Here is a 25,179-nt window from a genome sequence, read left to right as displayed (position 1 = left end):
GTTCGCGATTCTGCTCCAACTGCCTCGTGCCTCTCGGCACCGCAAGCAGAGTGCGCATGCATGCACGAACCCGGCTGCAACTTGCACGCACGCACACGGTCGGCTGTACTCTTGTGGTTGTCACGCGCGCACATCAATAAAGCAATATTTGGATCACCTAGGACTTAGACGAAGCTATGATTGAAATGACCCTTGCACTCAGTAAAAATTATCAAATATTAGAAATTTGTTTTTCACCATGGTGCGTGTGCACTAGGGAAAGTGGACGCGTCTTTGCCCCTGCTACAGCTAAACTTCAAGTAACTAAAGATTAGGTAGCTAAACTTTATTTCGTGCCTGTTTGAATGCATAGGCTAAAATTTTTAAAAGAACATATGTAGAAATATAGAAATATCATTTTTACCCATGAATTAAACTGGTGTTTGTGCCTACATGCATATAGAGAAGGATAGTGGCCATGTTTGGTTCATTCTATTCTAGACACTTCTAGGAGAGAATCTTGCATGCATGCATGGAGTACTAAATGAAATCTACGTATTTGCAAAACCTTTTTACCAATGGGTGTATTTTTCACGACCAATCTAATGACGGTAATTAATTGATGATTGGCTACATTAACCATCCTCTAATTACGCGGTCAAAAGTCTCGTTAAGTTCTTCAAGGTTCCTAGCGCAGGGGCTGAGAAGTTGATTTTGTAAATTAATTTTATTTAATACCTTTAATTAGTGGTCAAAGTGCGTTCTAGAATCTTCTAGGAACAAACCAAACGGAGCCAGTTTGGTCTTTTTGAAATTCATTCGCAGGTTGATTTAGTCAGATTCGGTGGATTTTACTAAGAACTAATAGATTAAATTTTAGTTATATTGGAGTAAAACTAAACTCAGGGCCGTACCGGCAAATCCGGAGGCCCCGTGCGAAATTATGAACTGGGCCCTATTGCCGTCACTGCGGCCTGCGAGTGCCCAGTGATCTTTGGAAGGTGGAAGTGCATCCGTCACGACTGGTGTCATGCCTGGCAAGTGGTGACGGTGGAAGCGGAAAAGATTGCACTACGGTTTGCGGATTCGATCGAATGACAATGACCGAGCGGTATATTTCGTCTTCTATGACATATTTGGGCTACAGTTTGTTTCGTATTGGGCCTAAAGATAATTAAAACAAAGCTTACTATATGACTATACCTAGTATACTCATTATATTTTTGGGGGCCCTGAAATTTGGGGGCCCTGTACGGCCGCACGGACCGCACGGGCCTAGATACGGGCCTGACTAAACTTAGTCCATATTTTAGTCCACCGTTTGGATCACTCGGTGGACTAACGACGGAGGCTAATTCGCGTCGCCCAGCGCTCCTCCACCAATAATGATCGAATAGCGGGCACTACTTGGTCAGTCCATCAGATCTACGTATGGTCGATTAATTAAAAAAAGAGTACTGTATGGTCCTCTCGTCTGGTCACTTTGTGACGTGCGTGCACATAAGCTCAACTGTGCTTTTCAGTTATCTGCAGGGGTGCTCCAGACTGTTCTAGCGCCAACGGATCGACGGGCCACGTCACTCGTTCGGCTCCACGCAACGGACCGCGACCCGGTGCGACGTGTCGCTGCACGACTGGCCGAGACGCTACGCGCCATGCATGCAGCGCGCTTCGTGGGGGCGAGGTGCCCTGCCCGGCCCCACAAAAATATCTCACGTGCAACGTGCCCCCCGCGTCCCTGGACCCACCCGTCTGTTTGCAGAAAGGCCCCTCACTTGGCGAGATAATACAATAGACAGACGCGAGGGTGAAGGCCCACAGGCCGCGTCGCCCTGTACTAAAATACCACGACCCGGGCCCGGCCTTCTTTCTCCTCCTCCTTCGCGAGCGCCCGCCTTCAGCCCACGACTCTCGCCATCTGGCCCACCCCACCCCACACATTCCAACCAAAAGCGAGGAGACGGGCCAGCACTACACGGAGCCCAGCTGGCAGCGGCCCAGCGACTCTTCTCTCCGACTCTCCCTTTCCCGTTTCATCCAACCGGAGCGCAGGCAGCCGATCCCCCCACCCGCCCGCTCGTCGCCACCGCCGCCGCGGCGCTCCCCGGAGCCACCGCGGCGCCGTCCCTTTGCGAGGCTGCTCGGTATGTTCCGCCCGCCGAATGCTTTCGGGGCGCCTCCTCGTCCTCTGCACCCTCCCCCGTGGCAGTGGCAGCAGCAGCAGCAGCAGCCGCCGCCCCAGCCTTCGCCTGCCGTTTCCTTCTGGCACCGTGACAATGTGCGGGACCATGTGAGGAAGCTGCAGGAGACCATCGAGGTTTCGACTGCACTGTGAGTTCCTATTTCCGTATACCCTGGAAAGCCACTGTTGGCATTGCAATCTGGTTATTTACGCGCTTGTCTTGACGATGGATTTGATGAGCTGTCAGGATAAATGAGCTCGACGAAATCGCAGCCACCAGAGATCCCGGTGATGCTGCTGCACAAGAATCTGACTCGTCTTCGGCGAACCTGCCGTCAGGGTCTGCTGATTCTTCGGAAGACAAGCACCTCCGTTTCGTCGAGCTTGCTAGATCTATGGGGGTTAGTCAGGATACTCATGAGTCGATGGCAACAGATGCAGCTAATTACCTTTGCCATCAACTTCAGCATCTTCTTGCACCTATTGCTTCTGCAATTAATCAAAGCGGTCCTTGGGAGGAAAGATCGGCAATGGTTAGGTTAACAAAGAAGATGCAGAAAGCCAAGAGAAATAAGAGCTGGAGGAAGAGGAAAAGAAAGCATGTCGCAGAGCTTTTTCAGAAGGTGGTCCTCACCCTTGTCTTTTTACGGTTTATATGTTTGTGAAGGCATTCCTTAAAAGCAGCCAAAATCCAACTATATGAATATGACAACTTCCATCGTCTCGATGTTTCACAGGAGCGTGCAAATTATGATAGAATTGACCAGGAAGCTGATGAGTGGAGGGCCAAGCAAATAGCCAAGGACATTGCGAAACGGAAGGTGCCTTTCTTTTTATTTATGTGAAATTTTGTTTCACTTGTTAGGGTTGTTCTGAATTAGGACAGCATTGCTGCTCCATGATTAACTGATTCATTTCTCTACTTGTAAACCAGGTGGAAAGCATGAAGCAGATTTCTAGAAAGAAAGCAAATGAGGAAAGAAAGCGCCTAGAATCTGAGGTAATATGGAACAAATTTCATGCCTATTGTGTAGTGTGAGCGATCTGTTCTCTAGATTGTTCAGGACTGTCTTTTATTACTATTTTAGTATGGATAAGTTTAGCCGCAACCTTTAAGTTATGCCTTCACATTCTTTTGATTTTTCTCTTGTTTTGTTATGAATTTAGGAACCCTCTGATTCTATTCTATGGATGTTTTCATAATATTCTTGATTCTGAATATACTAATTTGTTATATAAAATCTGGTACTTCCAGCTCGAGCTTGCCCTAATGGTTGAGAAACTTCAGGAGCTTCGTTCTATAAGAGTTCAAAAAATGAAGAAACAAGGTGAGATATTCCTGTTTACCTTTTTTTTCTCTCGAAAAAAGCAGGAGACCTGCGTCTCATTATATTAAGGAGTTTACCTATTTCTTTATTTACCTTGTCTGTTTATACATGCAATATTTTCCAACCTTCTAACCATAAATTATAAAATTAATGAGGTGGATGATCTAGGAAATAACGTGTCATGTTTAATTTAATTAACAAATATTTTAGCATTTAAATCCACTCTCTCAGCCATAAAAGCATAGGCAGTTGGAAAAATTGTGGTGATTATACTTTATTTTCGTGATTGAATTACATCATGACATACCAATCCTCTGATGGACTTTTACTAGATGGAGTGTCATTATCACATTGTTTTCTGACCTTAAAGACTCAGCTATATTGTTCAGAGTCCGGTAAATGCAAGCTGAAAGTGCACATGCCTAGCAACCCCTTTTCATTTTTTTTGAGAGAGAAAAGGATATCTTATTCACATCGGCAATAACATATATCTGTCCACCTGTATATGATCCCACTGGCGAAAACTTTTAATGCCACTGCTCACGGGCTTCTGCAAGGCTGCAAATTTTTAGGAATGCCAGTGTGCTCAAAGGATTCTGCAAAACTGCAAACTTTACTCTTTGCATTGGTGGTGTTAATTTTCCATTTCTGTTTTGTTTGGTGTTTTACAAGAGATGGATACATGAATTTCTTTTTATGTTGTAGGTCATTTTCTTCCTGAAGAGGATGATAAATACCTCGAGCGTGTTAAGGCTGCAGTTGAGGAAGAAGAGCGCCAAGCTGCAACTGCTGCTCGGACTGATGCTGTTAAGGATGCTATTCTGACTGCTGAGGAGTCAAGGAAGGCTCCACAGAATGAAAATCATCACGAAGATGGTTCTGAGCATTTGAAAAGTGGACCAACAGAAGACAAGAATCTGGGAGATGTAGGGATAAGTGAGAAAAATGACCAGGCAAGTCAGAAAACAGAACATGAAGGTCATAAAGTTGAGGGAAAAGGGCATGGACATCATGACCCTGTAAGCAATCTTCCTTTTGAGTTCTACCATTATTATCATGGAAGCAGCTACGATATGGGGACACTCATTGAGGTAATTGTGCCAACTTAATAACTTTGTGAGAGTATTTTTTAGTTAATCATGTATGAGACTGTAAATAACTTGATAATTTTCACTTTCACTTCATGACATGGGCAATTACTCAATATATTTACTCAGTAATAGCTTGTTTTTATATTGCCTCTGTTTTAGGTCCGCAGAATGTGGGATTCTTTCATCAGACCTGGAGGAAGGTGAGAACTTAGTGTTGAAGCAATTTCTTTCGAGCTAGCTAGATGCATTGAACAAGAATCTCTGTAACTAATTTGGAGTTACTATGTAATTATGGTTTGTGGACTTCTATTAGTTAACAATAACAAGATGAAAAACCATCAGCTTCTTTTAGTTTGAAATTGATGCATTGTTGTGTCCTCACTTTCAAGCCTGATACACTTATGATAGCTTCATCTTATTGCTGCTGGAAGAATATAGTTTAATGTAACTTCATTGTTTTTTGTTCGACTATCTTCTACTCCTATATAACAGCATGTAACTAATGTACAGCTGGAGTAACAGAATGGCTCTCAGTGCTGTGGTGTGTTAATCAAATCTTATATATTCTTTTCCTTAATTGTGAATGTTGCACCTGCCTGCAGCCGTATACCAGGGCACTGGGTTCAACCACCCCCTCCATCTGATGAGGTATGGGCATCGTATTTAGTGCAGCCCAAGTAAATCACCATTGAGTTCTGCAAATATTCTGCTTCAAAACCTCTGGAATCTTTCAAGGCTCCTGCGAGGTAAGCTAGGTACTTGAGTTATAGAACTTTAAGTGTTTTTACATTCCTTGAGAGGTTCCCAGAGGTATCAGTACCTACTGTCATCTCATGTCAATTAATGATGTAGAGGTGTTAGAGCAACTCCAGCAGACCCTCTAAACAGCCCCCTATCTCATGTTTAGAGGGTTTAACAAAAAAGATGCAATCCAGCAGACCCTCTATTCTAAGGAGGTCTCCAAATTCCCTCGTCCACCCACTATTCCTATGGGGTCTCTAGGGAGCCCTCTATTATGAGTTAGAATTGAAGGTTATTGCTAGAGTTGAAGCAAATTTGGAAGCCCCTAAAAAATAGAGGTAGTCCTCATATAGCATTTGGAGATTCTGATTTAGGGGCAATTGCTGGAGTTGCTCAGTCCGAGTTAAGTTTACTCAGTTGCTTGTCTTGTAAACATTTTAATGCTTAATTATTTTCCGATTTATGCATGGATTATCATGAAACTTTAACTATAGAAACCATCTGTGTGTATGTGGAAAACAAAATTTATTCTGGTCTATACATTTTCCAGGACGTGGTATTTTCCACGCCTACTATATGTTCCATCTGTGGTTTCTGTGATGTCAAGTCCTGAATTAAATTTTAATTTGTATATGCTCAGTTGATATCCTGGCTTAGTTAAGGAAAAGAAAGAAAACACTAGCAATGACTCTCTTTTTTGTGGTTGTAGAGACATTTTGTTTACGTGAAGATTGCCAGCAAGTTTTTTTTTTCTGACTTGTTGAGTTGTTCATTGCGACCTGCTGTCTACTAGAATATGAATCCAAATTACTTAGCCTCAGGACATATTACTACTGAGAATGAGAAAGAAAAAGAGAGGAAAAATTGATCTGTAATCCATTAGGTCTGTAGGTCCTATAAATCCTAATGCATAGGGACAATGCTTAACATAAAACTACCTCCTGTTCTTGAAACAGAATGTCCCACTCTAATGATATGCGGATATGACTTGCTCCCAACTTATTAATGCAGAAACTTGTAATTATGGAAGAAAACATAAGTATCTATAACAGATTCGAGCACTAAATTACCTTATTGAGAAATAAACAACTAACCAGCCAAGCTACAATATTTCAGTACTTTTCTTTTGGTGTAAAAAACTAAATGCAGCTAAAGATTTTTTTAGATCTAAATAATTTGTAAATATTACATTACATAATGTTACTTATTGCTGTTTATATCCCTACACCTATTGTTGATTTAATTTCATGGAGTGTCAGACTATGTTATATTTTTCTATTAGGCTAGACATGTACCTTTATCTAAACTGCAAAATACTTTAATTACATTCAAACAACTTCAAGATCACCGTATAATGAATTAGGCTAAGCTTTATTATACGCTGATAATTCTTTTATATTCACCTTTCTTCTGGTGATTCCCAGGATCTGAGGACAAAACAATGCAAAGTTCTGGAAGAAACTATGGCATCTTGCTAAGACAACTTACAGATCCCAAGTTAAACTCAGTGAATGGTGACTCAAAGTACAAAGGAGAAGGTACAATAACGAATAACCAGTTAATCTGTGTTTGACTCGTATTCTATGACAAGGTGGAATGAAAAAGAAGCTGAAGGAAAGAGCAAAGGCTGGCACTGTTGCTCAAGAGTATACTATATTCATGGATTTAAGGTGCCGAAGGTAAATTTGTAACACACAAGACATGATCTGCATGATCATATCTTTTGTTAGCTTCAATCCTTCCAGCTGTCCAGGCACCCTACTGTTTTACTGGTGCCTCAATCATTGTCTGCTCAATGAGCACAAACTTCCATAACACTTTTGTTGGCACATCGTTCATTTGATCTCCAACAAAGTAGGTCCTTGATTTGTCTATGTAAAGAATGGCCCCCCTTGCTCACTGGTGATTTGACGTGGTAGGTTCTCAAATAGTAGAATTTAGTGCAATCTGTGTAGTCTGCTGAACTGATGAGAATTTTTTATAAAGGTGACTGGTTAAGGTAAAGCATTGTATTTAACCTACCAGTAATGAATGGAGTTTTAAATATCTTGGTCTAATCTATGATTGATTATATGGATAACATTTTTGAGCCTCAGTGCATGGCTATTTTTGCACCTTTTCAACACAAAAAAAAAAGCACAAGGCTGCAAGTGCATGGCCATTTGAGTTACCTTACCCATTTTCCCTACAGCAGCATTCTGGGTAGATGACTGACAGCTGACCTGTTTATTAGGACTTTGCTTTTCTATATCCTGTACAATGGGCATAAGGCTCCATGAAAAAGCATCCAACGAAAAACTTATGGACACCCTAAGGAGAAACAAAGAGGTTCATGAATTGGATGTCATTAGCATCGAGTACTGGATCTGTTAGATAATATAAGGACAGCATATGCAGACCACCTTTCTGGTTATGCTTGCTTGCTCCTCCCATTCTCTTATCGCTTTGAGGTGATTGCATTTCCCAACACTGAATCCTAAAGCTTGTGGTGACAAAATTGATGATTCTTGATATCAGGGCAACATATCTCCTTGCTTTTGTGGATAATAATGCCGGTTTGCTCTTTTGGAAATTAGTGGGCGCACTAGTATAGGTTTCTAGTCGTAAGAAACGGAGTATCCAGTTGTCCTCTGACTTAGTTGAAGGCCGTTTCGTTTCTGCATCTAGGCATGGATGTTAAGAGACAGGTCAATGAAGCAACCCACCTAGCATGGTCATGTCATCCTTTGTGACAAATTGCTAATCCTTTTTATTCTATGCAGTGCTATAGCGTTACAAATACATGGATATTATAGTGAAATTGAAGTTGGTGAAGTATGTTATATAATTTACATTCCCCTCGCCAAATTAAAAGAAAATAAATTTGTGATTTGTTCTATCTTTACAGATGAAAATTGATTTTTGAATGGCACAACTTTGAAGGAATTCATTTGGAACTGATGCAATTCTTACTCGACCAGTTGCGGGTCCAAACCTAATATTGATGTGATGTTGGGTGAGTGCCGTTTTGTTTCATCATCTTTTGATTGTTATTCATACGGCATTTGTCCATGGATTCCAAAAGGGACTAAAGGAAGAACGTTAAAGCATGGCGCGCTTTTGTCTTTTGGCCTTTAAGCTACTTTAGGTTTTTTATTTCCATGCTTTGCAAAATGGTCATGGAACGATTGGTTTGCTGGGATTTGGGTTCTAATTATATTAATTCCCCCGGCATGATATATGTGGTGACATGGTGTGGCTGTGGGTGTGACCTGGCCTCGCAGCCTTGCTTTGTGCTGGTGCCGGAGACTTATATAATGACCTTGCTTATCGGTAACTCCACCTATCGTACTCACGCAAATGCTCGTGCTTGGGGTCGTTGCATGAGTTTCTTTCTAACTAGTAGGAGTGTGATGGCAACCGCGCATGCGTGGTCACCATGTGTTAGCACTGTGCAGATGGATCTTTGTAATACCAGCTGCTGCTATATATGAGGACAATTGTTGGTTTTTCCAATTTAAATCACTCGACAATATGTTTCTTTTCTTCTTCTTCTTCTTCTTTTTTTGTTTTGCGAAAAACACGAGATAATGTACGGGTACGACTCCCATGCATATATACAGGGGCGGAGCTAGGTTATAAGTATTGGGTGCGGCCGCACCCACAAAAAGTTCATAATCATTCATTACATTTAGTTTTTTCACCATATTTGTTTGAGTATTATTTGTTTGTTACAAAGCGTCGCACCCCCCTCCGTCTATCTCTAGCTCCGCCCCTGCATATATATGACGTTTAAATAAAATAAATAAGCTAATTAGTTAAAATAAAACTAAAAGTCCTGTATGTATTTGAACATGGGAGGGATTATATATGTTCCTGCTGTGATGGCATCTGGTGTTGATGGTGGGCAACGTAGTAGCTAGCTCTTGGAACCAATTAATCCCAGCCAACATATTCGTTCTATAGTGAGTGGCCTCGATCGGCCACGTCGCTCCTGTACCGGATAACTTAATTATCTCTCGCTAATATATGCGTGAGGTTATGTTATCACAAGGGAAAATGAGGCTGTTAGTGCTTGCAAAATCCTGCCATTGCCTGGGGGTGGAAGAATTTGTACTGTTGCACATATATAAATCCGGGACGAGGGGACGGGAGAACACACCCACACCCACACATCAGAGAGGGGCTCCTCAAGGGAGAGGGAGGAGGCGAATCAACACTGGAGCTAGTGCTCCCGTTTGTTCATTCATACTCCGCGCCAGCAGACCCCTGTGCATTGATTTGCAAGGTCAGCTATCTGGCTGGTGAGTCCCCAAAATATATCTGCCCCGCTTTAATTAGATAATACCTTGCTCAAACTTCTTAGCTCCATGCATGCTAGTATATCATTTGCTGGACAAAGATAAATTATCTTGCAACTTGCACAGTTGCATTGTAGGGGTAAATATGACCTAAAAAAACTTAAGAAGGTGACGCACCGCATGCATATATAATCGTGGAAACACTTGACTCCGTTTGGCTGACTTGTCAGTCAACCAGGTAGTATTATTTTTTTCTCACATCAAATCAGTATTAGCCACTAGCCAGTAGTTTTTTTCTCTCAACAAACCAGCATCAGCACCACCAGCCGAGAGTCTATCTGAGTTATATCGTGGGCCTAGCATGCCATACTCACGTCGTTCTTGCATTGTGGCATCCTTGATCCTACATGGCACACCTGTAATCGTGAAGCCACATCCCCAGACGTACGGACACAGGTCAACCTCCCTAGCCAGGCCCAGGCTGACACGTGCTCCGGGCTGGCATCGGGCTCGTCGACTCCGACCCCACCCGCAGCGACACAGCCCCCGCGTACCCTCCCCGTCCCGTCGCCCGCCACTCCTAACCCCGCCGGCCGCGCGCGCCACCGCGATCGCCGCCGCTGGCTGATCGACCGACGGGCCCGACCCGGACGCTCATCTCCCAGCCCCAATCCACCCCGACCGGTGATCGCCCCCGAGGATCGGACTCACCGCCGGCGGCATCGCCGAGCCCCCGCCTGCTGCCTGCATTGCCCCTGCTCGTCCCTACCGGATTCACTAATGCACCTATGTTCAAGGTACGAGATTACTTCTTCCCTGCTGGCATCGTTCCATCACATCGCATCGGGAACGACGCTTCTCTCTGACGCCCGGCCTCGCGTTGAAATGAAACCCACGAGACGGGAGGGCGAAAACAAGTTCAGAAAAATTCAGGCTCTGGAGCTTCTAGGCAGTTCAGGCTGCCGCCTGAGTTTCCCTGACAGCAACCGGGCATGGCATGTGGCGTGGCTCAGTCAGAAGCCTTTGCCCTAAGGCCGTGTGCGGATGCTGCACGCGCTTCGCTTTCAGTTAAGAAAGTTGGCGCGTGGCCTTGTCCACTTGTAGCCTCCCTTGAACGATCGATCGTTGTGCCTGCGTTTACCTACCTTGTTGCTAGTTCTCATCTCAGAACTAGCAATGCTAATCTTTTTTTTTAAACCAGATTGCTAATCTTTTATAACAGAATTAAAAGATGGAATTCAGATGCAAACTGATTTGCATCCCTGTGGAAAAGATTTATTGGAAAGCTGAAAACAGACTGTCATCTCACTCCTCCCCTGCGCTGGTACTACTTTTCAGAGCTTAGCTAGCTACTGAATGATAAGGCAAGCAATAAGTTTCAGATATGACGGTCGTCCTATCAACTTAGCCATCGCCCAGTTGCGATTCATTGCGCTACACCCTGTAGAAGCATGTGTCTCAGCCTGCCTGGCCGACTGTTCTCTTCCCCCAAGAGCTCTGCATCTGGCATCTGCTACCAAAACTAGAGGCCCTGGTCTCGTCAGGGTTGCCTGCAGTTCAGGAAAGGCCATGCCATCTGTGCCCAACGCTTGCCATGCTTGCGCTCGGAATTCCGGAGCCACAAGTCTGGAGATCTTGCCGGGATATCCTGCACGGCGGCGCCTGCGCCACACATATGGACGGTTCGTGATGCGTCGGCATTCAATTGCACATTCTGCCCGGCGATGCCGTCTATCTAGCTAGCTCCCTGCACTCAGCTCCGAGGCCTTATATATACGTGCGTCCACTACACAAGTGGTATTGCATTGCATCTTCTTGTGAGCAGCTGATTCTCTTGTCTGTTACACCACGGGACTACCTGATGCTTGTTCATCTATCTTGGCTTCAAAGTAACATTCCCCTGAACTTCTTCTCATAGTGATCACTGCTCAGTCAGGAAGTAAACGACAATGACAAGATGCACTGCGTGCACCCGTAAGAACTCTATAGTGATGATAGATGACTCCACTCCTTGCACTGACAAGCTAGTGATCAGCTATGGTGTTGTCTGCGTTTGTGTCGATCGATCTCCAGCCTTTGTTTATTTTGTTTTCCTCTGACGATGAGCATGCATCTGTCTATGTCGCAGGTTTCGCGAGGTTCATGGAGACGGACGAACCTGCGGCGCCGCAACGTTCCGCGCTCGTGCACCCGGACGCCGTCGCCGTTCACATCCCGTCGAGCCTCTCCGCCGAGGAGCCGGTCTTCAGAGTAAAGCCCTCGTGTCACTGACCATACACTCAGCTAGCATCTGGTGGAAACCACTAGTATGAACGGTTTGGTGTGTGCGTAGGAGCGACACGGTGACATGATCGCCGCCGCCATGGCCGCAGCGTCCCCGGGGTACTCGCCGTCGTTCCCGGCCGCGCGGCAGGTGTCGATCAGCCTGCCGGCGTCGCCGACCGGGTTCGGCGCCTCCAGGACGGAGGCGGAGCTGGAGCGGCACGCCATAACGGACGCGCCGCGGCGGATGATGGTGCCCCCTCGCGCCCCGGTGGCCGTGGCGCTGGCGCAGCCTGACAAGGTGGTGTTCCGGTCCCAGCCGATCCCCGCGGCGCCGCCGAGTGCGAAGGGCGCCGCCCAGGGGCACGAAGACCCGAGCCGGAGCGCGCCGCACGGGGCGAGGTCCAAGGCGCGCCGGGACAAGAGCTACGACTCGTTCAAGACGTGGTCCGGTAAGCTGGAGAAGCAGATCACCACGCACCTCCTGGGCGGGCGGCCGCCGGCACCGCAGCCGCAGGAGGAGGAGGAGCCCGAGGAAGACGACGCGGCGAGCAACCGCCGGCTCTCGTCCTCCATGCCCCAAGTGCAGCGCTTCTTCGCGGCGCTGGAAGGCCCCGAGCTCGACAAGCTGCGGGTACTAGTGCTGCTGCTTATCACAATCACATCCGTAGCTGCCGTTAGCACCAAGAACTCAGTACTTCGTGGCAGCTGGCTGACCGGCGTGTTGTTGTTGTTGCTGCTGTTGTGTGTGGTGGCGGGCAGTCCTCGGAGGAGCTGATCCTGCCGTCCGACAAGACGTGGCCGTTCCTGCTCCGGTTCCCGGTGTCGGCGTTCGGCATGTGCATGGGGATGAGCAGCCAGGCCATCCTGTGGAAGCGGATCGCCATCTCGGCGTCGACGCGGTTCCTGCACATCACCGTCAAGATCAACCTGGTGCTCTGGTGCGTCTCGGTGGCGCTCATGGTCGCGGTGTCGGCGCTCTACGCCTGCAAGGTGGTGTTCTACTTCGAGGCGGTGCGGCGCGAGTACTACCACCCGATCCGCGTCAACTTCTTCTTCGCGCCGTGGATCGCGTGCCTGTTCCTGGCCATCGGCGTGCCGGACCTGGTGGCGGCCAGCCTCCCGCACTGGCTCTGGTACGTGCTCATGGCGCCCATCGTGTGCCTGGAGCTCAAGATCTACGGGCAGTGGATCTCCGGCGGGCAGCGGCGGCTCTCGCGGGTGGCCAACCCTTCCAACCACCTCTCCATCGTCGGCAACTTCGTGGGCGCGCTGCTGGGCGGCATCATGGGCCTCAAGGAGGGCCCGATGTTCTTCTTCTCCGTCGGGCTGGCGCACTACATGGTGCTGTTCGTGACGCTGTACCAGCGGCTGCCGACGAGCGAGACGCTGCCCCGGGACCTCCACCCGGTCTTCTTCCTCTTTGTGGCGGCGCCCAGCGTGGCGTGCCTGGCGTGGGCGAGGATCACCGGCGAGTTCGGCTACGGGTCCCGGGTCGCCTACTTCATCGCCATGTTCCTCTACGCGTCGCTCGTGAGTTAGCTTGCTCGATCGATCTCCATGACCATTGACTACTAGTAGCTGCTGCTGAAGCTGTTCCGGGATCGATCGATCGTGGCAGGCCGTGCGGGTGAACCTGTTCCGGGGGTTCGGCTTCTCGCTGGCGTGGTGGGCCTACACGTTCCCGATGACGAGCGCGGCGATCGCGTCCATCCGCTACGCGTCGGAGGTGAAGAACGCCTTCACGCAGTGCATGTGCATCGGCCTGACGGCGGCCGCGACGCTGACCGTGACGGCGCTCTTCCTGACGACGCTGCTGCACGCGGTGGTGCACCGCGACCTCTTCCCCAACGACATCTCCATCGCCATCACGGAGCGCCGGCGCAAGCCCATCTTCGCGGAGGAGATGAGGCCGAGCAAGCGCCGCGGCGGCGGGACGAAGCAGCAGCAGGCGGCGCTCGACACCGCCGCCGCGACGTCGTACACGTAGCTATAGACCGGGGCGGCTGAACCCGCCGGGCAACCGCGAGCATGACAGTGATACGCATTGATACGTACGGTGGATCGTCGTCGTCCTAGCTCTCGGACGCGTCTGCTTGGTAAGATGCCGTGGGGGGGCTGTGCGCTCGGCAGAGCCACTAGTGTGAGATGCGTGGCTGGATTGGATGATGAGGTATGGACTCACGCGCACTCTTTGTATGTACACCGTGTATCACAGAGGAAGATATACTATAGCGCTTTAATCTCCGCATGAGTACACAGTTCACCCACAAGATACTGAAGAGATTGCAAAATAAACTAGCACAATATCTTCGTAAGGCCCATTCACTATTAATTTCCATAAGGCCCAATCAGTATACAGAGGAGAGAAGCCAACACATGCGACCAAAAGTGACAAGGTTGATGACGTCAAAACACATGCAAATAAGTTTCAAATTAAGAAAAACATAAACGATAAATCAGGCATCAAAATTGAATTTCGAATGAACCATCATATTTGTGATCATAAGATCTTGAAATCAAGACCACACATGACTGTAGTTGTGTGATACTTTTATTACAAACAATTTTTATAAAGTCTAAACATTTTTCAACTATTGCAAATAAATACTTAAATAAAACAAATAAATAATTATTTCCTACTAGCATATGCCCATGTGCGGCACGCACATGTTTTAAAAAATTCAGAATAAGAATTTTATATTTATAATTAATGCTTACACATGGCAATGATATAATTTTTTTAAAAAACCGAATGAATATTTACTGAAGAAAGAGTCCAGCTTCGTGCACTTGTATTGAAAATGTACGGTCCTCTCACAAAAAGTTTAGTAGCATTTGCTCGGCATTAGCTTAACTGAACCCTTGTGCATTCTACACCTTTAAACTGAATTCATACGAGTCTTGGATGCCTTGCCCAAAATGTTTCGCTAGTGACATCAAATCAATATACCCATAAATGTTTCTCTACAGACAATTTCCACTTTGGTATGACGTGTGTACACGTGAGCACAAACCACCCTTCGCCTCACATATGTTTGCAGTGACCGCCAATTAGGACTCACTTCTATATATACTAGCTATAGCTAGAGAAATGATTTCAATTCTTCATTCATGAATCTCAAACCTCGTTTACACTACTGGAGCCATGTGTCACAGGAAGTAGAACAGAAGCCTTCTTTTTTAAAAAGAGCCTTTCTACTGCTGAATGGATGTCCATTCAATCATTCTATATTTTATGTAGCAAGAATTAATTTGAATGATTGGTTCCAAACATTAAACAATATGACCACAATCATCTGATGTGCTTTGTGTAACAAGAATTAAAAAAATCAATTTTGTATGGACCTCGAGGCCGTGGATCTTGAACCAGATCCGGCTCAAATCAGCAACTCCAAGCCCCATATTATAGAGGCATACAATTTGCCTTAAATAATATTCATGCTCCATGTACATATTCCAAATTCCAAAGTATGCAAACGAATTGTTGGATGTGTTATGTGAAAGTACAAATTGGCACAACTACATTGTCTTCCTCTCGATCTCTACATTCTCCCAGGCATACATTAATTAAAGGTGAAACTTATAATCTAACTTACGTGAAGACCAACCTACAGGTCCTAAGGAAAGAGATATTCTGACAAACTACTGGATGAATGGATGAAATCTTGTTGCTTCTGTAGTGCTCTTAAGATCTTAAGATGAATGTGATAGCATTTGATCTGTCAGACTCAACAATTTTTCCACTAGTCTATGCAAATCCTAAAAATAGCAAAGGGCATCCAGATTCACTTGCACTTCACAAATCAAACAAGTCAAAGCTTCAGATGTACAGACACATGGTTAGATATTCCTCATAATTAAGCACTACTGTGACTTTGTATCTATTTTAATGTCGAGACATTCATGCCAAATTATCCTAAGAGCTTCCTATTTTCTTGAGAGACTGAAATTGATCATTACTGTAAATTATGAAAGTACATAGATAGTTAAGTACTTTTTTCCATTAAGAGGTATCATATAAATATACTGAAGTAAATTTTTTGACTTAAAAGATATATTTAGATATCTCCAAATTTAAAAAAATTACATAGAGATAGTAAAGAAGAAGCCAAAACTTATGTGGTAAATTGATGTCATATGCAGGACCAACAATTCCATATTCTCTAATGGTAACAAAAATGCATTTACAAAGTTTAGGAAAGTGCATACCTCTTCCACAACAGATTCAGTTTCCATAAGGGCATAATCATTTGCAGATTTTCAATCTATGATTTCATTCAACATTCTTTCTGAAAAAGCCTCTGGTCCACCAATGGCATGACATAACTGCAAAAGGTACAAAGCATCCCTTTGTACTCATGCCAAAATGAAATGATTACAAGCACATAACAGAAATTATGAAATTCACCAAAATTTCATGGGAGAATGAGCTGATATGAGATATGAGATGGCATGGCAATTACTGTCCCACGCTGCCACGCAGCATCAGGTCCGAACCACCTTGGACTCCGAAACGGGTCCAAACCCATCAATGAAACGGGGATGGGATGCTTCATGCCACACACACAAAGTTCAGACCTACAGAATGCATGTGTTCTACAGTGTCTGTGTCATTAGGTAGACAGTAAGACGTCATTCTTTTTCCACTATGTTTGCCCGCTTGCTATCGACTTATTTCAGGATCTCATAACTCCCTGTGTCACCCACCCTCTTCCTAATTCTGATTTCACAATTGCAAAATAAAGTGCATTATGTGATTAAAAGCTTACTTTTACTGATATGTTTTTGCCCTTTGTTGATCCTTGCCTATGTTCAGTAGTCTTTCACAAAGAGCTGCATTTAAAATCAAACAAATTAATCATTCTTCAAAAATGAGTGAATCAGATAAAAATATCGTAGAGTTGAGATAATTGATGCTACTAAAATAAACTAAAAATAAATGTCAATCAGTATAAAAAGGACTGTTTGATTTCTAAAAAAATTACCCTCGCATGCTCCTCTTATCTGGGTCTACGCCAAAAACCCCTTTGCCTGCAAAAACAACATCAACATAGGAAATCAAGATTCAGTTCACATAAATATACAGTAATAGTTAACTACCTTCAGAAGTGTTTCGACAAGGACTGATGAAGAGGAACACAACACAGATATGACTTCTCCCATATCATAAAGAAGCCCAAGATGTGTCCTATCTTGTAAGCTGTGAAGTACTTTGCCATCTACTAATAGTATATGAATAAGAAAAGCAAAATAGGACTGGTCAGACATAGGTCAAAAATTTAGTAGGTGAAAAACTTATTTAGGAAGAGAGAGCACAGCTAACATGGAGTATTAAAGGATTAAAAACAAACCTCCGATTTGTAGAGCACAGCTTTGGTACGGATTCATGGTGGGCATTTTATCGAATACATTGGTCCAAGATCTGAAATTCTGAATTTTTGCTTTGGCTGAACAAGTCATCTGAAAATAAATATTGTGTGACATATCACACAGAATGATATGGCTTGAGTCTAAACCTGATTACAATGGCAGATTGATAACACCCAACTCGCCCTCCTAAGAGGCTCTGAGTTCTTGAGGGATTATCTTTCTGCTCAAAACCCTAATGAGCCGCCAGCCCTTACATTTATAGAGTTTGGAAATAACTAAAAACCCCCCTAGAAAACAGCCGAACTAACAAAAAAGGAAATAAACTTAGACTAATCCGTTGTGGACAACTGGACATCGCCTGCTTCTTCTTGCGTTGATACTTCTTGCCAAATAATGTGTCCACAACACAGAAACATTTAGAAAGTTATTAGGAAACATTATTTAGAAAGTTAACCAACGAATGTTAACCAGAGTATGTTAATCAGCGCACAAAAAGAAAGATAATCAGCTCACAACCAAAAGAAAACAAAAGGAGAGATTTTAGGATGTCAATCAAAAGAAAAAAAAATAGTCTCTTCTCTTAGCTCATGCAGTCCCCAAAACCAGCAAGCAAACGTTGAACTGGTGCTGATTTTCTAACACATACCACATCTAACTATCTATCTACACTTACAAGATAAACAAAACGGAGAGAAAATCGAGCATCTTCCACAAATATGGAATGCAAATAAATTAGAAAATCATAAAGTGCCAGTAACTAAGCTATGCGCACCTGATCTCTTTAATAAGGCGTTCCAAAAATATTTCAAAACCATCATGCAAAACCTAGTGTTAACAAAAATGGATCATTTTGCAGATTATGACATTCCAAAATCGGAAAAATTATAATCTCAAAGAATTCCTCCTTAGAATTTTCATCATCTTATCTGCTACTATAAAAGCTAAGAGTAGCTAGCTCCATGTTAACCACCTAGTCTAGAAAATATTAATTTGATTCCTCTACAATTGAAGATAATCATTATTTCTTGATTCCATTTTACATGTCTAAACCATACATGAGCAAAACAAGTTGGAAGCCAAGGATACCATTATTTCTAACCATATGGGCAGCAGGATTCGAATTCACATATGAAGACCACAAAAAGCAATGGTCAGGGCTTAAAATTTACATAAAATCGCAAGCTTGTGGAAAAGTAATGATTGCCTGTATATACCTGAAGATGAGTCTTAGGTGAGAAGTGAATAGCCAAGTGTTAACATTATCCCCAAAAGTGGAATGCTTGATCTAATATAAAGTGAAGGGAAAAAAATTATTTCCCTCAAGTATGAATTTTTTAAAAAGCAGAGTTCTATATAAAACATGAAACCCATAACCGAAAGAACTTTACAAACAAAATCAACAAAATTACCTCAAAGGTTAACATAGGACTTATGGCACATGCATCTCCTTGTGCCTAGTCACCCATCCTGCCAGGTTGGTAGATTCAATCATTTAGATATCCATATGAAAAATAATATTATATCATATTAATGGCTATCAAGGATTTGTACAGCACATTCTTAGCTCAAGAATTCATCTCAACACTAAACCTCGAAGCAGAACTCTACACGAGATTGGTTAAAACAAATCTATCTTATCTTCTTCTAGAGCAATAAATTAGGCAACCATAAAACAATGCTGATGGCAAATTCCCATTTATTTTTTATGGTTACGTCTCCCCTCAGGCTGTGCCTCGACAAGCCGCCCGCACCCTGCTTTAGTAAGCTCCATGATCCTGAAACATTCAATCGAAACACATCAGCCACATCTTCGGTCAGGTAAAAAAAACATCCTAAAAGCCTGGAAACTGTAAATGCGGAAAAAGTTGAAACTCTCATGAGGAGTTCAGTTCAGGTCAAGTCAGGTCACCTTCTTGGGGTGACAAAGGCGAGGAAACTTGCTCTTGGGCTTCTGCTTGTCCTTGGGAGAAGAGGATGGCGACTTGTCGTCCTTCTTGACCTTGCCGCTGGAGCCGACACTGGCGGCGAGGCCGTGCTTCTGGAGATGCTCCCTGACGACGAACTTGTCGTAGATGAAGACCGCGCCCATGAAGTTGGGGAGCATCAGCCACGCGATGAACAGCAGCTTCAGCTCATACCAAATCGGGATTCTGAGTATCTGTTTCCAGCGATCTTCAGATTAGTTATTTACACAAAAACATATAGCAATGCCCAATAAAAACAACGAGGGCATTAAGCCAAGATCATGGATTAAATCATCAGTCTGAACGGACCAGTAGATGAGGGACTCGAGCACCATATCCATGAGCGTGATGAAGGAGTAGATGATCCAGTAGGCGAGCCTGCTCACCGTGAAGCTTCGACGGGCTCTCCATTGCTTGCACCGAGGCCATCGGCTGCAAGGCCCTGGCCAGCCCGAGGCACTGCAGGTCGGTATGGCCGTTCGGGTCCGGGGCAAAGGCACCCTCGTCCAACCCAAGGCCAGCAGCTATCGTGCGGAAGGGGTGGCGAGCGGACAGGCGGCCAGTGGAGGGCGCGGCCCCGCGCGTCGGCGGATGGCGCGAATCCGAGTACCCGGCGGCGGCGGGCAGCTTCCAGGCGGCGGCGGCGCGGCTTCCAGGCTAGGGTTACGGATCCAGGAACCCCATCGATTCGATCTCGCTGCAATCAGAAAACCCAAACCCTCCCGCCGCCGCCTTAGCCATGGCCACGCCCGCCTCCGTCGCGCTCCTCGGGCCCCCCATGGCTGTGGCTGCCGCCGCCCTCAGCACCAACGTCGCTGCCGCTGCGGATCCCGAGCTCACCCGCGAGGAGTCGCCCTCCGATGGCGAAGGAGGCGCCGCGGTCCCGGCGGGCGCTCGCCTATGCCTCGTCCGGCGACCCCTGCGTGGCTGCGTCGACTTCTTCTTCCAGGTCGTCCCTGGCGCTACCTAGGGTGCCGACGTGGCCGCACTCCTCGACGTCGCGTGGTCCCGCTCACCGCGCGCGCCGGCACCGTCTCCGCCGCGTCGCTCGCGCCGCCGGCCCCTCACCGTGCGCGCAGGCGCCGCCGCCACCGCACCTCCAAACCCCTCCCCGTCGCCCTCCCTCCCGAACCCTAAATCCGCGAGCCGTCGCCGCCCGTGGCCCGGGAACAAGATCTCTGCAGTCCGTCTTCATGAATGGGAAGCACTCTACCTTGTTCACACGCTGTGCGGTCCAACCACACGGCCTTCTAAGCCTAATGCTGAGTTTATCGTTAACGGTAACTACAGCAACTTATGGTCAGATTCTATTTTCTTTCCCTTCCCCGCACATTTCCTCTTCCTTTCCTTCCCATTCTCTCTCGACGGATCGGGATCCTGACCAGTTGCTGCCGTCGCCGGCGCGCCTCCCCGCCGACACCGCCGCTCTCCTTCCTCCCCGAAGCCACGCTCCCTTCCCTGCCCTGAGCCGGCTCCCTTTCCTCCCTGAAGCCGTCGCACCTCCCCCTGCGGCCGCCGCCGCGCGCCGCCGCCGGACCGCCTTCATGGGACGCCGCACGCTCCCCCGTGCGGCAGCGCTGCTGAATCCGCCTCCCTCGGCCGCCGCGTGCTCCCCCGTCGCCCGCCGCTGCGAGATCCCGCCTCCCCTGGGCCGCCGCACGCTCGCCCGCCACCGCCACCGCCGGATCCGCCTCCCTGCGCTGTGCGGCGGGGATGCGCGGTGCGGTGGGCCGCCGACCGGGAGGCGGTGCCGCGGGCCGGCAGCGCGGGGGAGCTAAGTTTTTTTATTTTTTTGATATAACAAAAAAATTTTACCGACCAAAATTTTAACCAAACTTTTTTTTTCTTTTTGGTTTTGATGCAATTTTTTTATTCTAATTTTTTTCTTTTCGGATGCGAAATTTTTTTTACCAATTTTTTTCTATTCTGGATGCAAAAATTTTCTTTACAAAATTTCTCAAATTTTTGTGTCTAATTTTTTCTCGTCAAAATTTTCTCTCTCTCCAAAATTTCTCTTAGAAAAAATTTCCAAAATCGGAAAATAACAAAAAAATTTACTAAAAAAGGAAAAAAAACGGTTGGGAGATCGACCGTAGGGAGCCCCTCCTTACGGTCGACCGCAAACTAGCGAGACCCCCAGGTAAGCGCCGCCGCCGTCTTCTACTCAAGCGCCGCGCCGTCACCATCTTATGCTCGAGCGCCGCGGACGGAGAGCCACGCCGTCGCCAACCCTTCGCCAGAGTCCCCGTCGCCATCGCTCGCCCAGAGCGGGCTGCATCGTCGTGGTGTGGCATGCGCTACTGGTGGGGCTGGCGTGCTCGAACCCGGAGCTGGCGCTGCTTCCCGTGACGCGCACCGTTGCGCAGATGCTGAGCGGCGAGGTGGACCTGCCGTTCATGCCGGCGGCGCGGCAACAACATCGGGTTCAGTAGCACTGGCGGCGACGCCAGGTGACCCGACCGAGCAGAAACCCCCGATCAGCTCGCATAGCTAGCTAGAGTTCCTCTTCCTTTGTTCATCTCAATGCGAAAACATAGCACAATGTATTTAGAATTAAGATCAAATTTGTAAAATTTGTCTTAATAATGATTCAAAAGTCAGATTATTTATTCGTTCTGTTCAATTAAGTTCAGCAGTATCCTCGAATTGCAATCCAATCCTAACACCAGCACATCCTTTTCATACGCGACGATGCAGCCCGCAGCGAAGGGATGGCGACGGCGAGATGCTCGGCATGGGAGCGGCGACGATGCAGCTCGCAGCAAAGGGACGACGACGAAGTGGGTCTGAGCGAGCGGATGGCGATGGGGCTGTGGGCGAGGGGATGGCGACGGCGTGGCTCTCCATCCGCGGCACTCGAGCATAAGATGGTGATGGCGCGGCGCTTGAACAGAAGACAGCAGCGGCGCTTAGCAGGCCGTTTTGTTGGGTCACACAGCGTGCGAACGAGTGAAAGCATCTAGGAACTTAATTCGAGTTTTGGTAATTAATGACAACGGTTTGTGGATTAACAATTTCATTTGAGATAATGAGCATAGGTTGATCCACGGATTAAAGGGATTTGGTTGTGAATGTGTGGAATTTTGGAGATGATATGCAAAGCTCGGGCCCAAGGCAAAGATATCAAATAGGGCTTTTGCATTTTACTGGTCACAAGGCGCTTAGTGGATGAAAAGTGACCGGATTTATTGGATAGATAGCCGTACTATCAAGAGGAGTCGTATACTCGTGCTTGACGGGTCTTTAGTGCCATTTTGCTCAAAATGTCTAGTTGCATGGATGAGGGCTAACAACGTTTTGAAAAGGTTTGAAAAAGATCAAGTTTGTGAGCTGACTGCCCAAGCGCGGACAGTCCGCCCCCTGGTGTGAGGACGGTCCGCACCCGTACCAGAGAGCATGTTTGGCTCTGGTGGAAAAAAGATGCGACTGGCGGACAGTCCGGCCCAGGTGGGCGGACGGTCCGCCGCTCTAACTCAAAATTGTACCAGAGAGGGTGTCTTCTCTGTTTGGGCTGAAGATCTGTGCGGCGGACGGTCCATCCCTGGGGTGCGGACGGTCCGCCGGCTAATTGAAAAATTGTACCAGAGACATTTTGGTCTCTGTTGGTTTTCAAGGTTGAACGCAAACGGTCCGCCCCTGGGGCGCGGATGGTCCGCCGGCTAATTTCAAAGTTATACCAGAGACGATGTTCGTCTCTGGTGATGTGGAACACATAACTGCGGACGGTCCGCCCCTGGGGCGCAGACGGTCCGCTAGGGCTCCAACAGCTAGTTTTGACACACAATCATTGCACTCTGACTCACTGGTTTATAACGGAGGACGGTCCGGTTTTTGAACCGCGGACGGTCCTCGACTTCGCAGAAAAGAGTGTAACGGCTAGTTTTTGCGGGGATGGCTATATATACCCAATGCCCAGCCATTGGGAGGCTCTCTTGGCCATTTGGACTGCATACTTGTCACTATAGAGCTAAGGCATCCCTCTCTCACACACACTTACTTTGTGGCACTAGGGAAACTTCAAGCAAGCGTTATTGACTTGTTACTCTTGGGAGTTACCGCTCCCAAGACGGCTTGGAGAAGTGGATTTCGTGGAGCACCTCCAAGGACATTGTTGAGGAGCCCCAATTTCGGTTGTGAGAGATCTTGTGCTCACCTCACCGGAGTGGTGAAGAGCAACTCTAGTGGAATTGAGGTGTGGAGCGGTTCCTTGATTCAAGCCGGCTAAAGATCAAGAGAGTTCTTGATAGAGGAGCGGTTGACTCTTGGAATCCACCTCAACGTGGATTAAGGGTGACCGGCAAGTCATCGACACCACGGGATAAACTCTTGTGTCCATCTCGGTTACATCTCTTACTTATCTTGTTTAGTTTATTTACTTTGAGAAATTTACTTTACTAGAGTTTGATTTGTACCTTGTCACCCTAGGTTGCAAACCCAACTAGAGTTAGTAGTAGCATGACATAGGGCTTTCCTTTGTTACTAATTAAATTTCTCTAGTGTTATTGGTTTTAGATTTTAAACCGCCTATTCACCCCCCTCTAGTCGGTGTTCTTGATCCTACAAGTGATACCAGAGCTAAGTACTCCATTGATTACGGATTTAACCATCTTGGAGTAGAACAATGACCAATGATAATGGTATTCATATTGGGAAGCCACCTTTCTTTGATAGGAATAACTATGATTATTGGAAGACAAGAATGTCGGCTCATCTCAAGGCCATGAGTAGAAAGCTATGGAGAGTTGTAAGTGATGGATATGTTATTTTAGACTCAAATAATTTGACACCCCTAGATGAGGAAAATGAGATACTAAATGATCAAGGGGTAAATGTGCTATTTAGTGCTCTTAATGTACACTGAGTTCAATAGAGTCAAGAGCCTCATAAATGCAAATGACATATGGAAGAAGCTCATAGAAATTCATGAGGGCACATCAAGTGTGAAGGAGGCCAAGTTATATTTGCTCAAGGGCAATTTTAGTGAATTTGCCATGAAGAAGGATGAGAGTATAGCCGAGATGTTCAACCAGCTAAATGACATTGTGAATGACCTCAAGGGGCTTGGATTTGAGGTACCGGATGCGGATTTCAACCACAAGTTCCTTAGATGTCTTCCGGAAAGATATGACACCATTGTGACCTTGCTTGTGAGGTCAAATGTGAAGACCGCTACTCCCACACAAATATTGGGAGAAGTTCTCACCCATTACATGTTCAAGAAATCTCAAGATGAAGCTCATGGAGGAGAAATTGATGTGAAAAAGAAAAGTGTGGCTTCCAAAGCTCAAGATAGCAAAAATGAAGAAGAAAGTGGGTGCCAAGAAGAAGAATCGAATGAGGAGATGGCTCTCTTTGTCAAGAGGTTCAATAGAATGATGAGCAAGAAGAACTTTGGCAAGAGAGGACAATCATCAAGAAAAATCCTTTTGTTGACAAGACTTGCTTCCAATGTGGTGAAGTGGGTCATATCATCGTCAATTGTCCTAACAAGAAAGATGACAAGAACAAGAAGGACAAGAAAAATGATGAAAAGAAGAAGAAGAAGTTCATCAAGAAGAAAAAGAATGGTCAAGCTTATTTTGTTGAGTGGGATTTCGATGTAAGCTCCGATGATGATGATGATGATGATGATGACAAGCCATCCAAGGGAGTTGCCGGAATCTCCATCAAGGAGGCTCCATCACTCTTCTCCACACCACATTGTCTTATGGCAAAGGGTGGTACAAAGGTATTACAAGATGATGATGAACTTGAAGAATTTTCATATGATGATCTTGTAGACATGCTCAATGATGTCGGTAATCTTGTGATCAAGAAAAAGGAGAAGTTGAAGGACTTGGAGTTGAAGCATAGTTCACTCCAAGCTTCCTATGAGGGGCTAAAAACCTCTCACGAGAATCTAAAAAAAACTCATGAGAAGCTTAAGGAAGCTCACAACACCTTGCTTGATCACAAGGACAAGGCTAAGTTGAGCATGGG

At 46.2% G+C, this 25,179-nt stretch overlaps 3 protein-coding genes across 34 annotated transcripts; 2 read left to right on the top strand and 1 right to left on the bottom strand.

The window, feature by feature from the left end:
* The first annotated feature begins 1,986 nt into the window (after nucleotides 1-1,986).
* On the top strand, nucleotides 1,987-8,385 carry LOC120673911 (U11/U12 small nuclear ribonucleoprotein 59 kDa protein-like). 2 transcript variants are annotated; one of them, XM_039954954.1, is made up of 10 exons: nucleotides 1,987-2,310; nucleotides 2,409-2,784; nucleotides 2,899-2,982; nucleotides 3,096-3,161; nucleotides 3,417-3,489; nucleotides 4,195-4,580; nucleotides 4,740-4,780; nucleotides 5,183-5,326; nucleotides 6,746-7,000; nucleotides 8,209-8,385. In XM_039954954.1, exons 1-8 carry the CDS (start codon nucleotides 2,126-2,128, stop codon nucleotides 5,259-5,261), a joined length of 1,290 nt encoding a protein of 429 aa, XP_039810888.1. In that variant the 5' UTR covers nucleotides 1,987-2,125; the 3' UTR covers nucleotides 5,262-5,326; nucleotides 6,746-7,000; nucleotides 8,209-8,385. The 2 variants fall into 2 exon arrangements, with proteins under 2 accessions (XP_039810888.1, XP_039810887.1); XM_039954953.1 differs by lacking the exon at nucleotides 8,209-8,385 and having other exon boundaries at nucleotides 6,746-7,367.
* Nucleotides 8,386-11,394: 3,009 nt separating this feature from the next.
* Nucleotides 11,395-14,129, top strand: LOC120672517 (S-type anion channel SLAH2-like). Of its 2 annotated transcripts, none has more exons than XM_039952952.1 (5): nucleotides 11,395-11,575; nucleotides 11,730-11,851; nucleotides 11,934-12,497; nucleotides 12,626-13,396; nucleotides 13,485-14,129. In XM_039952952.1, exons 1-5 carry the CDS (start codon nucleotides 11,551-11,553, stop codon nucleotides 13,851-13,853), a joined length of 1,851 nt encoding a protein of 616 aa, XP_039808886.1. In that variant the 5' UTR covers nucleotides 11,395-11,550; the 3' UTR covers nucleotides 13,854-14,129. The 2 variants fall into 2 exon arrangements, with proteins under 2 accessions (XP_039808886.1, XP_039808884.1); XM_039952950.1 differs by having other exon boundaries at nucleotides 11,395-11,641.
* Nucleotides 14,130-15,246: 1,117 nt separating this feature from the next.
* LOC120672518 (HVA22-like protein e) lies at nucleotides 15,247-20,422 on the bottom strand. Of its 30 annotated transcripts, none has more exons than XR_005674185.1 (10): nucleotides 19,510-20,402; nucleotides 19,146-19,394; nucleotides 18,646-19,011; nucleotides 18,451-18,521; nucleotides 17,218-18,330; nucleotides 16,967-17,085; nucleotides 16,852-16,897; nucleotides 16,636-16,699; nucleotides 16,076-16,214; nucleotides 15,247-15,825 (listed from the first exon to the last, which is right to left on the bottom strand). XR_005674185.1 is itself a non-coding variant. In XM_039952953.1 (3 exons), exons 1-3 carry the CDS (start codon nucleotides 19,627-19,629, stop codon nucleotides 18,994-18,996), a joined length of 387 nt encoding a protein of 128 aa, XP_039808887.1. In that variant the 5' UTR covers nucleotides 19,630-20,402; the 3' UTR covers nucleotides 18,742-18,993. The 30 variants fall into 30 exon arrangements, 1 of the variants encoding a protein (XP_039808887.1); XR_005674192.1 differs by having other exon boundaries at nucleotides 15,247-15,660; XR_005674191.1 differs by having other exon boundaries at nucleotides 15,247-15,625.
* Nucleotides 20,423-25,179: the final 4,757 nt, after the last annotated feature.

Source organism: Panicum virgatum, chromosome 5N (genome assembly GCF_016808335.1).
Source record: "Panicum virgatum strain AP13 chromosome 5N, P.virgatum_v5, whole genome shotgun sequence".
NCBI lineage: Eukaryota > Viridiplantae > Streptophyta > Magnoliopsida > Poales > Poaceae > Panicum > Panicum virgatum.
Note: the sequence above shows the minus strand (reverse complement) of the source record. Positions and strands in the feature narration are given on the sequence as shown.